General features: G+C 37.6%; 1 protein-coding gene across 1 annotated transcript; it reads left to right on the forward strand.

The window, feature by feature from the left end:
• Positions 1–1,103: 1,103 nt before the first annotated feature.
• LOC111242980 (homeodomain-interacting protein kinase 1-like) lies at positions 1,104–4,735 on the forward strand. The gene is made up of 7 exons (XM_022787962.2): positions 1,104–1,109; positions 1,745–2,257; positions 2,432–2,496; positions 3,074–3,211; positions 3,486–3,693; positions 3,909–4,118; positions 4,325–4,735. The coding sequence occupies exons 1-7, from the start codon at positions 1,104–1,106 to the stop codon at positions 4,436–4,438; spliced, it is 1,254 nt and encodes a 417-aa protein (XP_022643697.1). The 3' UTR covers positions 4,439–4,735.
• The last annotated feature ends 8,451 nt before the right edge of the window (positions 4,736–13,186 follow it).

The raw sequence follows: 13,186 nt of genomic DNA on the forward strand, positions 1-13,186 counted from the left end.
ATATGGCTTAATAGTGACTTCAAATCTAGGATTTTATAATGTGTTATCTGAAGTGCAAGTTCGTAAGTGGTGAGTATTAGATCAACGTAATGTACAATACACTGGATAGCCAACATATGTCTATACATATGTCTATACAACAAGTCATATGTCTATACAGAAGAAATGAAAGAAGACATATTTAATGAAGATTACTGTATTGCACCGTAGACGCACATTATTTAGGCGTAATACTCCCATAAAAATATTTGACGATGATTAGTTTAAAAGCAAACAATACTAATTTTCATCGAAAAGATCGCCATTAAACAATAACTACTATAACGGAAAACAACTCAATAAGTGGTTTCAGTAATGTTCCATTAGTTTTTTTCACTGATAGCAGACCGTAAAATGCGGCAGATAGTTCCTGTGAAATTCCGAATGACGAGTAATACCACCAAAAGCTCGAAGTCATGAGTTATTTTGCGAACGCATAATTTTTCAAAAACTATAAAATTTCCAATATGAATAGTATTTTTAGCTAACAAATCAAAAACTGCAGGTGAGCGAGGAAATAGCATTGTTTGCTCTCGAAAAACTGTAAGCCGATATCAGCTATTTTGTCCTCATAGGACTCGATAAATCTTTTGTATACCCTGATCATGCAACAACAATTACAATACCACATCAGGTTATATGTTCCCAACCAGATTATTACCGAAGATATTTTGGTTCCAAGACCCCCGTGTCAGTGCCAACTCCGTTCCGCTAGTGTTTATTGCGGTGAAAATGGTTGTTTCTGTATCTTTTTGTTTTAAGTATACTGTGAAAGATTCATTGATTTTATTATTTGTTCTGTTTATGACAGCTTTCAATTTTGCGTGCTTTTGATCGTCTTGGGTTAAACGGCAAGCCTATAAAATGCAAGACTTACAATGAAAGAAGCGTTTTTTGTTACTCAGTGCTATTGAAAACGGCGTCTTTACAGTATCACCAATCAGCATTGCAGATCCAGTTCGATGTATAAAATAGCCAAAAATGATTGACTGAAGTGGTCCTTCGAAAAGCTGGTGAGTGATATTAGTTTTCTTTATCCTAACAGTAAGGCCTGGCAGTACATGATGAAGGTTGTTAAGACTATTCTGCAAAAATCGGGCTTTGGGTTGACGGATTGCCACTTTTTACTATCACGGGCAGATGAAATCCGTAACAGTACATCTGAAAATATAGCGGGCCCCAAAGACTGCCTGTGGAACCTTGTCGACAACAGACCCGAAAATCTCTGGCTAGACAAACTGATTAATTCGTTAAAAAAAATGGAAGACAACCGCGGAAAGTGCAGGAATTTATCACCTTGTAAACAGATTGTTTAACTTATACAGTTTTTGTATTGACTGTTTCAAGGGTCCTTCTTCCTCGTTGCATGTATCATCGAAAATATCGCGTTCAATTTGAATTAACTTCTCATTACAAACTAAGAATTTTATAAATTTCCCGTTCACCTTTCTCTGAGATACTTGTGCTAGTTCTGCCATTTCAGTTTCTTCCTTTCATTATGCCGCTGGTTGTTACTGTAACCATACTTCCTGGAATGAGTTCCTTACAGAGTGAATCGGTGTTCCATTTCGTACTACTACTACTCTTGAACTCCGACATATAAAAAATTAAATATTTTTTCCTTAACTGAAATGTTAATAAAAGCAGTACTAATTTACGCAAATTTTCAATATTATAGTGTTCGACTTTATCTTTGCTTTTTCAGGTCGTATTGTCCTCTTCGATTTCTGAAACCGACTATGAGTTGGTTAAGAATGAAGTGCTGACATCAGCGACCGGAAACCAATACGAAGTCCTTGAATTCCTTGGCAAGGGCACCTATGGCCAAGTTGTAAGATGCCAACAGAAGGGGACAACCAGAAATGTCGCAATAAAAGTACTCGAAAATGATCCGCGAAATTCAAAAAAACGCGACAACGAAGTATCAATAATTCAGCAATTGTCGGTTGAAAACCCTGCATACAATTTTGTGCAAGCCTTTGAGTTTTTCGAACACAAGCAGCACAAATGCATTGTTTTTGAAATGCTTCGACAAAGTCTCTTCGACTATGTCGTGGAGAGAGAATCCCATTGTTTACCACTGAAGCATATTCGCCCTATCGTACAGCAGCTGTTAACAGCACTAGACAAGCTAAAGACGCTTGGGCTGATACATGCCGACTTAAAGCCGGCGAACATTATGCTTGTCGATCCAATACGTCAGCCTTTCCGGATCAAGGTAAGAAATGTCTAATGTCTAATAACGTTGTCGGCAAATATATGTTTGTAAAACCGCTAGTTTAACTATATTCAAATCCAACTAATTTTAAATCATGTACCTCACCAAAGCCCAACTGCAATAAAAATAAAATGTTACTAATATTTCCGTTATTGCTTGCGAATATGTTTTTAGGTGATCGATTTTGGTTTGTCAATAAGCGTAAGTGAGGCGGCTATCGACTCGTGTGTTCAGTCGAGGTAAGTCATGTAGATTTAAGAGTTGAATAACTTAGTTGAGGTTAAACCGAAGTACTTTGATTTCACGTCCTGAATCCACTAGCGACAAATAATTCGTAAGCATTTAGCTAATAATATATCAACAGCATAATCAAACCATTGATATTTGCGCAACGATAACTTTTTCGATTATGTTTTATGTTGGAAACTCCGTAACTTTTGTTGGGAAGAATTTACGCCGATCATCCCATAGCATTACCTAAGGTTATAGTTTATATTCCCTGTTATTATGCAATAAAAATTTATATGATAATCAAGAACAAACTGGAAGCATATACAATGCATATTATATAATCACGACTGCCTTTGACTCTAGTCAACCGAGGTGAGCATCGTGTGGTACCACACAAATACATCGTTGAGAGTGGGCTGCTTATTAATTAATAACACATAATAGGTGTTATAGATGTTATGTGTTTCTTTCCTCGCGTAGCTTTAAATCAATAAGTTTAAAAAATAGCCAGATGAGATTTTTATGCCGAGCCAAATCAATAAGCTAAGAAGATAGTTGCTTAATCAAATACAATGGCTTTTACAGGTTCTATCGTGCCCCGGAGGTACTTTTAGGCTTTCCGTTCAATGAAGCAATTGATATGTGGAGTTTGGGCTGCCTCATGGCCGAACTCTTTCTCGGATGGCCGCTGTACCCTGGGAGATCGGAATACGACCAAATCAGGTTAGTATTTTTCTACATCTATATATGGACCCGGCTGTAGATACTTGTGATGGTGTAGTTGTAACGTGTTACGTTACCTGTGAATCTTTAGGGCATATGAGCAGTGCATAATGGTAGTATCGGAGAAGCTTGTCTAGTTTTATTTTGATATTTATGTTTAGGGCAAATCAAGCAAGCGGGGACCAAGCAAGCGAACTGCATATTCGGAATTATTGAAAGCGTAAAGGTACTCTAGAGACTAATAAGATTGCTTCTGCGAATTAATCGTTTGCAGGTACATTGTAGAAACTCAGGGTCTCCCAGCCTCAAATGTACTGAATTCGGGTGCCCGTACAAGGCAGTTCTTTGTCCCAGTAAGAACGCCTTTGCTGAAATCTCATTTCTGGAGGCTCAAAAGCCGACACGAGTTTGAGGCTGAAACACGAATTCGTTCATGCGAGAACAGAATATATATCTTCGATTCCCTGAGAGACCTAGCAAAGGTATGAATAATGCAATGAGAAGGAGTTCAATTGGTTGTTAGTTAGATTTCTCTTGATGATTCCTTATGCGAATAGTCAACTTGTCGAGTACACAGTTTGGGCCTAGGCTGTCGATATATCTTTTGTTCAAAATAATTTTTACCTTGAAAACCTTGAAGAATCGCTCTTGCATGTGTTTAATTTTAGGCAATTCTTTTCCGTTGTTTGTTGTTTAGGTGAATCCGCCAATGAATCTAGAACTAGACAATACAGAAGCATTGGCGGAAAAAGCAGATCGACGCCAGTTCACTGATTTGGTCGAACGAATGCTGTCTCTTGATCCGGATACTCGCATTACACCAAAAGATGCCGCCAATCACAATTTCATGAAGCTAAAACACCTCGACAGATATGATTTCTGCAGGCATGTCAGGCACTCAGTTGAGGTAACCTTCTGCTTCTGCGAATTCATTTTTCTGAAATTCATGATAAATAGACTACTTTAATTCATAAATTGCTGCGTAGATCAAAAGTTTATACAGATAATATTTGAATAATAGGAAATATTTTTTCTAACCAAACCTATACTAAAATTAAGAATAATGATAATACTGATTCTAATTCAAAATGTTCGTTCATTTCGTTGTTTTAGATAATGGAAGAGTTGTCTGACCGAGCTATGCATTTCCGCGCGGCCGCGCAGGCCGCTGCATACGCTTCCATGTACCAACAACCGATTGCTGTCGCCACCGCCATGCTTAATTAGGCATCGACAGCAAAAAATATTGGTTGGATAAAAAACAAAAATATAAGGTGATAAGCCTGAAGCTTTAAGCTTCAGAAGCATATGGATTCATCTGCTCAACTCGTCCTAGTCATCGATACTTCGAATTATTGTGATACCATTGAAATATGTATTTTACTATAACGGGTGATATACATCTATAAGATGCAAATTATTACTGTGATATTATTACTAAAAAAACACATACGAATTTATTTAGTGAGAGGTCACATGCAGATATATATTGCACATACGTTTTTTTATATAGATAAAACATGTTAAAACAGGGCAATGAATCAAGCAACTCCGTTTAACTCAAATCTCCAATCAGTCTTTCTTCGGGACAAGGCTTTATTGACAAACACGTTGGTGTGGTTCTCAACAGTCGCTTGAAGAAACCATCGAAAGTATACAGATCGAAAAGAAAATGGGCGATAGATGGAAGTAAGCGAGGTAAACAAACGTTATCCGTAAAGAAAGGCCAAAACCTCTTCGAAAGTTGTAATGCTATGAGCTGCAATTGCCAATACTGTTGCAGCATATCTGGTAGCAGTTCGCTCAATAGGGGGTGTGCGCTGTACAGCGTTCGTTTTTGAAGACATCCACCTCCATCAAAAGGCATGTAGTTTTACAGGAGTTTTTTTACAGATGGCAGGTCTGTATACATTTTCCAATGGCAAAGTCGGCCGTGAGTTTATATCATAGTTAGATATTAGTTAACGTAAGGCTTGCTTCTCTGTATAATGCCGCAAATAGTTGTTAAAGTAGAGCCATTTAATTAATTGCGATTTGGTTCCCATTAAGAATGCCTACAATTTTATGCTAGTGCTCTTACCATTATGCTATTTACATATAAGTCTTTTCAAGTGTCGTTTGCTTACGGTGGTCTGTTTCTTTCCATTTGATGTTCGTGTATAGAATTACATTATAAATGAATTTAAAATTTGATACTCTGCTGCTGTCCGTGTTTTAGATGTAAGGAGGCGACGTCTGTACGGATGCGTAATTTCTAGAGTTGTCGATGGTATAATGAAGGTGAAAAAACTCTTTAACAATATTTCGTACAACGTATAACCTGTTTTTTTTTTTAAATTTTACCAGTCGTATGCTTAGGTTTGAGGTAATGCCTAACGGCGATAGTGAACATGAAACTCAAAGGGTACAGCTAAATTTCCATTACATCATACAGAATTAGGAATACATCGGTGAGTCAAGCCTGGCAAACTATCCTTGCGAAACACAAACCTTGTTGCGCATCAAGATCTTATCTCAATGCATAGATCAGTGTCCTGTTAGAGATTAGAGCCCCTGGATTCATGTATCTTGATCGTATCATAATGGGTTCTAATTATTTCATAACGTTCGCAATTAATAGACTTGCCTAACTTAGGATTATAAAATAGTTGCGAATGATATCAGCTTTGGCAGGTCCACTGGATCTCGTCTCAATCGGGCCCGTTGTATGCCCCCTATTGCCTTAACTCTGCTACCCTATCTCCATCGGCGTCTATGATGGGCCGCGTTTACCTGCCTTCGAAGCGGGTACGATGGCATATCACCGCGACTGGGACGCACCAGAAAAGGTAGTCTGTAAATCAGAATTATGCTATGCTCTATATATATATATACATCTACATATTTACGAGCTGGAATGTTCGCGCTTACCATATAGATGAGGAGATCCTTCCGACCAGCACTGGGACGCTACACGACTCGAAACTTCGGCCATTGTCTCGAACCTTGGAATAGCGACCTATGCGCGGAAACTCGCATCGGACCAAATAATACGCATTAGCTCCCATTGAAGCTTAAGATAAAAGGGGCCAGGAGATAGCGGCATCTGCACTTAGCACCTTTATCTTTGCACTTACGGCTTTGCAACGATTTTTCTCCACATACCCAGGAGCGGCTGAGGGCATATGATGCCCTCAACAGCCAGGCAAATTCGCTTTTGGCAGAACAAATGCGGTCAAATGCAAAAGAACGAGATGTTGGCACAAAACGAGCGAAAAGAACCGCTGATGAACCCCGTGGCTACGGGATAGGCGGCAGTTCTCTGTTCACAACAACAGATGGTCTTTAACGAAGGAGACAAAGCTAAGCAGGAAAACTTTACTCAGCTCACGCGGGTAGGTGTGTGTTTGTGAGCAGCTTCTGTCAACCCCAAAGGGCACTGGCGACGCTTCGTGCGTGTATGCATGGGAGAGTAAAAGGAAAAATAGGGAACAGCACAGGGATTTGGGAAGGAGATTCGCAAAGACCTACTAAAATCCGTCTACAGTGGCATCGAAATCAAAATATTAGTTCTGTCGGAAGCAAGCCCTACGTTATACTATGTTTCATTATGAATGACGTTGATTTCGACGGTAGTTAGGCAGGTTGTATTGTGAACCCAGTATATCATGGTGGCCTTGTTGAATAACACTGTCTAAGCCAGTTGACCACTTTTGTCCGCCTTATTGATTCTAGTTCAACCTTTGATAGTCCTACTTTTCATGAAAGAAGATGAATATAACTAAAATTATGTATCTTTTCATACACTATGTCTTCAGAACTAGCAATGTAACCTCGGTAACAGCAAACCGAAACCTTCAAATAAGATACCGTTTCCAAATAAAGTCTTCAATGTACGAAATTGTTACAAAATTGGATCTTTTAAATTATTTTGAAAACGATAGGGCTTAACAAGAGCAAACATTTTAAGCGAATTTCTGTTCGGTGAAATCGCAGCGTATCTGCTGCTACTTCAAAAATTTGTTCATCGTATTACCGCAGTAGGTTCATTGGCGGTATTGATCTGTGGCCACATGATAACGCTGATTGATACCGAGCTTGTTTTTTTTTTGTTAATAAAAAAGTGATTTTAAATCACTTCATTCCGTAAGCCTTTCTATTCTAAGCCATGGATGTTTTCGCATTTATCTTTTTAAGTATATACTTATTCCACTCTTACGACTTTTTTATTTTTGCGAAAAAAGCTGGAGAATCATTCAAACGCGGAATTAAAATAATATCCCGACAAATATTTAAAAAAAACAAAAAAATAGATAAAAATTTTCTGTATATACCTTGATATACATTTGAACTGTAGGAACCTCTATTGAAGGTAGCTGTAGGAAGAATGATTACAGATAACAGAGTATTGAAAAAACCATAATATTCTGCGAAACTAGACATACACATAAGCTGGCATTAGTATCATTAAAATGTTTTAATGTAAAAGTATATATTTTCACGGGTTACAAGTATTATTTCTATACTATCCACATTATGCCAATAAAAACGTATGGATGGATCATTCTCTGCGGTCTTGCCGTTTGTCATACTTGGGGCAGATATGGAATGAAAAAAAGCAACTAGTTTAGTGTAATGACTATCATAGCTCTGCTTGTTCAGCGTCTCGAAACAAGTTAACGAGTGGTTTGTCTAGCAAAGCCAAGTTTTCTTTTTGACATTAGAGTCTTAAATACGACGAAGCAGTGACGAGATAGCACTTCTCAATAATCAGTTCGCGGTCGCAGCCAATGATTTGTCATAAAACGGTTGCTCACGATAAATTAGGTTCAGCACTCCTCGTATGGCATTGTCCTGATCAATAGCCTTCATGGTCACGGCTGACATTACTGAAGATAGTGTTAGATAAAAGCAAATATAAAACTCCTATGAAGTAAAAAACCGAGCATTTATTTTTTACTACGCTAAAAGATAACTAGAAACAGTGCGGCGCCAGGTTTTTGCCGCGTAATATATATGAATCTTTGCGACCAGTGTACTATTCAAGTTTGTATAACGTTTTTTTTTTTAAAAAAATAGTAAAGAAACACCTGTTCTATCTTGTTTTCACCCGTTTTGAACCTGTGACCTTACTCCGCACTTTTATCCGATCAATGTTGTCGTTACCTGTTATCCGATCAATCATGATTAGAATAGTCAGAGGCTTAGCATACCGACAAAAACCGCATGAGAGCTTGATCATAAAACACGTAAATCATTTTTCTAGTTGAACAGACCTTATCGTGTTGTCTGGCGTCTGGGTAATTCATGTACATATCCGCCTAAAAAAAGGTCGAATGATACTTACTTCAAAATCAACTTACCGTTACTAAAAGGAAATGGCTTGACAGTTATACAGTGTTATCTAGTTGTTTTTTGCAGCTTCAGTATGCGCCTAATATAGAGACGAAGTAACTTCCTAACTCATAACTCCTACGGTGGGCCCTAGAGCCTATGCTTGCAATTCTTCCAGCGATCTATCAAAGGGAGAGGTATACCAAGGAAGGATAAAACTCTTTGCAAACAATGTGGGGGATTGAGTACGAGAGGAAATTACTACATTCAAAACTTTCCTATTAGTCGAATTGTCTTAATGGAGAGTTGAAATGTATCAGTGTTCGGATTTCAACGCCCGAAGTTTTCATGTCCAGCACTGCTTTCAGCATTCACCCATTGGTACTGTTTCAAACGACTGCCTCTTTCAGGACAAAACAAAAGAGCCTATCTACGCCTGGCCTAGACCAGTATATACTTCTGAGATTAGAAATTAAATGTATTACCACAACATCATTACGGAAACCGAATTTAAACAGTCTCACGTACCTCTATGATTATTAGGCAAAGTCGCTACCGCCGCGCCCTATCGGGGCTTCGTACAAGGCGAACGGGGCTAATTAATTTGTACGAACTGTAAAATGACGGTGAAGTAAAGCATTATATTAATGTCGTTAATATGACTCTTATATTATTATCTAATCTACGCATAAGAATTAAGCTAGACCGTTTTATTCACGGTTGCAAGTCTAAAGAGTAAATTACACCTTAAAACGGAAAAAAGGTTTATATGCTAAAAAGAAAAACGTATAAAAAGATTTGGTTTCAATCTAAAAAAAAAGCGAGTTATGGTAACTAATATGGAGTATAATAAATAACATCGCTTAAGGAATACATACTGTTTCCCTGTTATGGGTCTTTAGGAGTAGATTTAATCGAACTTCTAGTCGAATAATGTGTTCCATTTTTCTTTATCCCATACGAAGCATTCGTGCATGCGTTCTACATGTTCGAAGATCGCAGTCGATGTAGCTGCAGCACTACTTTGTTCTATGGAGAGATGCAGGTCGTAAATTGTCGTTTTGGTTCTAGCGGGGCCGTGCAGTGGTGATTGTTTCTATCTACTATACATATGTATTGCGCCAGACTGAGTTGCGCACTAAATTTAGATATAAATTATAGTGTTTAAAGCGTAGGTCGTTTTTCGATCCTGAACGTGCTTTCATACGGACACACCTACAAATTAGTATTGACAACGCTGCATACAGAGAGGTCTATGTGCGTCTCACTTTTTTCACACTCATAATAAGCATCGATCAATGAAAAACTCGTTAAGCATTTCGTAGAATATGTGTAATCGATTTGATTATATTCTCCCTAACAAGAGAGGATTTCTCTCTCGCTCCTTTGCCTCTCTCTCTCTCTATCTCTATTTTTTAATAATGCAAGGCCTCAATCAAGAAAGTAAAACGTTTGTTTCGTTGTTAATTAAGCCAGCTGTCATCTCTTGGTTAATCACTCAAGGAAAAAATAATGGCGTCAAGTTGAAACGTTGTTTAAAAATCGGTGTTTTCACTCAATGTTGCATCTGTCTTTTTCTTCAGTAAATACTAGATTTCAGACGCTACCTGTATTGTTCAACTTGGTTCGAGATTGAGCGCAAACGGCGCGCTTTTTAAACAGATTTTTGTGTAATTCGATAGAGCTGTGTCGAACGACGTTTAAAAGTCTTTTCTGATAAAATAAGTTGGATAGTTTTCCAGAAAATGTAAATAAACGCGAAACGAGGTACTAGCAAATAGAATAGAAACTCCAACAAAGACTCGGCATATTCCTGCGGATAAATCTAATAGCAAATGGATCAGTCTACCATCACATCATTGTTTGCTTTTGGATAAACCCATAACATTAACAATGTTATACAGAGACGGCTTTCATCGACGATTCACCTATTGTCCTATCCCGTGCAATTTTCGCTTGCAAAATCGCTCTTTTTCTATTACATGAAATTCTAGTCTGTATAGTGTTTGCGTGTGGACTCTTGTATGGTTTACATCTTTAGTTACTACATCCTCCATATTCTGTATAATTCGCAAAGCCATAAACTCTTACCTAATCTAACGTTTTCTGAACTAGGGCTCTTTGACTGATAGCCCAATGTTTAACAGATAACTTTTATAATCCGAGGGTAAAATTATTCAATCTTCTCTTGGTATGTTTCATAGATTTAATCGCGGATTAGTCATTAGCGATAGAGAAGTTTGCGCTCCAAAAGATCATTGAATCCTTTACGTTTCTGTTTATTTTCTGTGTGTTGTAGTCCTTCTTAACTACGGCTGGTCCAAGCAACCTTCTTGTCGTAGTGACTACCTTCGTTTGCTCACCAGTAAAGAAACGTCTTTACCTGTACGCAGATATCTGAAGCTGTCCGCTAAACCTTCATCATTTTGTTTACCGTTACCATTCAGTATAAAATGGAACGATTGTTGTTTCAATAATAATTTGTAACGCTGGTTTCGGAACCGACTTAGATTAATGACTTTTCACGAAAAAGGGCTTAAGCATATTTTCCACTTAGGGCCTTATGCCCTAACCGTGTTCGAACTGGCAGTTTCTTATTGCTTACATTCGTTTTTTTTCTTTGATTTCTTTAATTTGATTAATTTTTCTTCTTTGAAATTTCTTTAATTGCAATGTAAAAGGGTTTAAGCCCAAATAAGCCGCCGCAGAGTCGACATTTCACGAACTCAGACTAAATACAGTTTAGGTCCGCTACTAATGTTCGAATAAATCATATGAATATGAGATGTTAACGCTATACACTATTGCTCATATAGCAAACGTGACTGCCAGGATTTTCATCATGGAGTAAACCGTTTTCACTAGAAAAACCCTTTGGACCTTCTATTTGGACCCAGGGCAAAGCGGCCGGAGTTTGCAAGATAAATCCTTTTAGCTTTCATCTGGTGTCATATGGCCCACCTCGAACAGTAGCGAAGCACGTTGCTATATATAGCAAGGCCTTAAACTTCAGTAGCTTTTTCCAGTTTCCGTCATGTTTACGTGTAGTTTACGTCATTGTGTTGCCTCTCCTTATTTACCTGAAACGTACTACAAAAGGGGGTTGTCTCCTGACAACCCCCGTAAATCAAGACATTTCGAACCCGAAGCTTATGCCTCGTCCCTTGCGAAGGATTCAGCATTGCTCAAGCAAATATTTTTCTATTTCTGCTAAGTTATGACGAATAAAAACATTATACCACACCTATGTAAACGATAAAATCGATACCTTTAGAATAGGACGATCCTACAATTTTCTATATATTTTATAAAACAATCTTCTATATTCTTATGCAAAAAATAATAAGTAAACGGTGAGTGATGCTATTCATGATTATGTCGGCCATTTAGAAAATGCTTAGGTTAGGGCGCGTAGGGAATGGACTCGCATAATTTAAGAAGTGCCTTAGGGCCAACTTGGAGCATCATCGTGTTCACTACTTGATATACGCGGACAGTTCCTCAAAGTATCTTACAAGGATTGAACAATCCCTCAGTAAATGTCTTTAAATTTAATTTTCTACAGGTTTTTGCTATGACAAAAAAGGCTTTCGTAATGGAACTTCCTGTTTCAATTAGAGGTGTCGGTGATAAAATTTTTCCGGATCAAAACTGACATAGAAGCTGAAATATATGCCGTGTAATGAGATGTCCTCAGTTTATTAATTATTTAGTCATTTTTTAGAAAAATGAGCCGCTTGGTAAATATTAGGCACTTCCGGCTGTTTTTGTTCTACGGATCTACGACAAAGTTAGATAACTAAAAGGAACCAACAGAAAGACCTTTCTTCGATACGTATAATCGTAATGCTGAATTTAAACTAACCATTTCACAATAAAACGACAAATGATCTGACGCCGGAAATTCCACGCGTGCCACCTGAATAAAAATTAAGAATCCTAACCATTAGACTACGGCATTGAATACGACAAATTGATAATTAAATATTTGACACTCAAATAAGGTGATATATTATCAATATTTGTTTCACATCCTTACACCCCACACGAAACTCATTACACGTCTCTCCAAGGATACAAATAGTAAACTGAAAGGGTCCAGTGAAATAAAAACGTCGTAATTAAGCTTAGTAGCAGGGTAGTGAATCATGTGAGCGTATTATATTATATTTGGTATTATCGAATGCTTCTAATGATTCCGTTAAATCCGCAGTTACATGAAGCAAAAAATTTGCACTGCGTAATTATCAACTTGTACCAACTTGAATTATATGCAAACAAATTAATGTAATAATAAACGATGTTTTATTATTAGCCTAGTCGTCATAAAGATAACGTTTGAAAAATTAATCAATACGGTTGACATTAAAATGAAGCTTGTCGCGGGGGTTATTAAAAAAGCTTGAACTTTATAGATAAATGCAAGTCGCTTTTTAATATCTGTGCTTTCCGCTTTAATAAGCGCTCTGTATAAGTCCCGGTTAAGTTGGTGCTGGAAATTTTCAGCGAAGAATGCTATACAAGCTACGGTAAAAGAACCGCTGGAGATTTGACAATTTAACTATATGATTTATCTTTATCTTTAAATTGTACCATAATCAACGTATTCTTACCATTAATCTACAGTTCACGTGTCAATAAAAGCTACCCAACAAAGCATGC

This window comes from Varroa destructor, unplaced genomic scaffold (assembly GCF_002443255.2).
Source record: "Varroa destructor unplaced genomic scaffold, Vdes_3.0 BEIS01000001.1, whole genome shotgun sequence".
In the NCBI taxonomy this organism is placed as follows: Eukaryota; Metazoa; Arthropoda; class Arachnida; order Mesostigmata; family Varroidae; genus Varroa; species Varroa destructor.

What these genes read in the sequence shown, in the direction of transcription:
- LOC111242980 (XM_022787962.2), top strand. An exon ending in GACTCGTGTGTTCAGTCGAG is followed by an intron (nt 2,497 to 3,073) that starts GTAAGTCATGTA and finishes TGGCTTTTACAG; the next exon opens with GTTCTATCGTGCCCCGGAGG. An exon ending in TCGGAATACGACCAAATCAG is followed by an intron (nt 3,212 to 3,485) that starts GTTAGTATTTTT and finishes AATCGTTTGCAG; the next exon opens with GTACATTGTAGAAACTCAGG.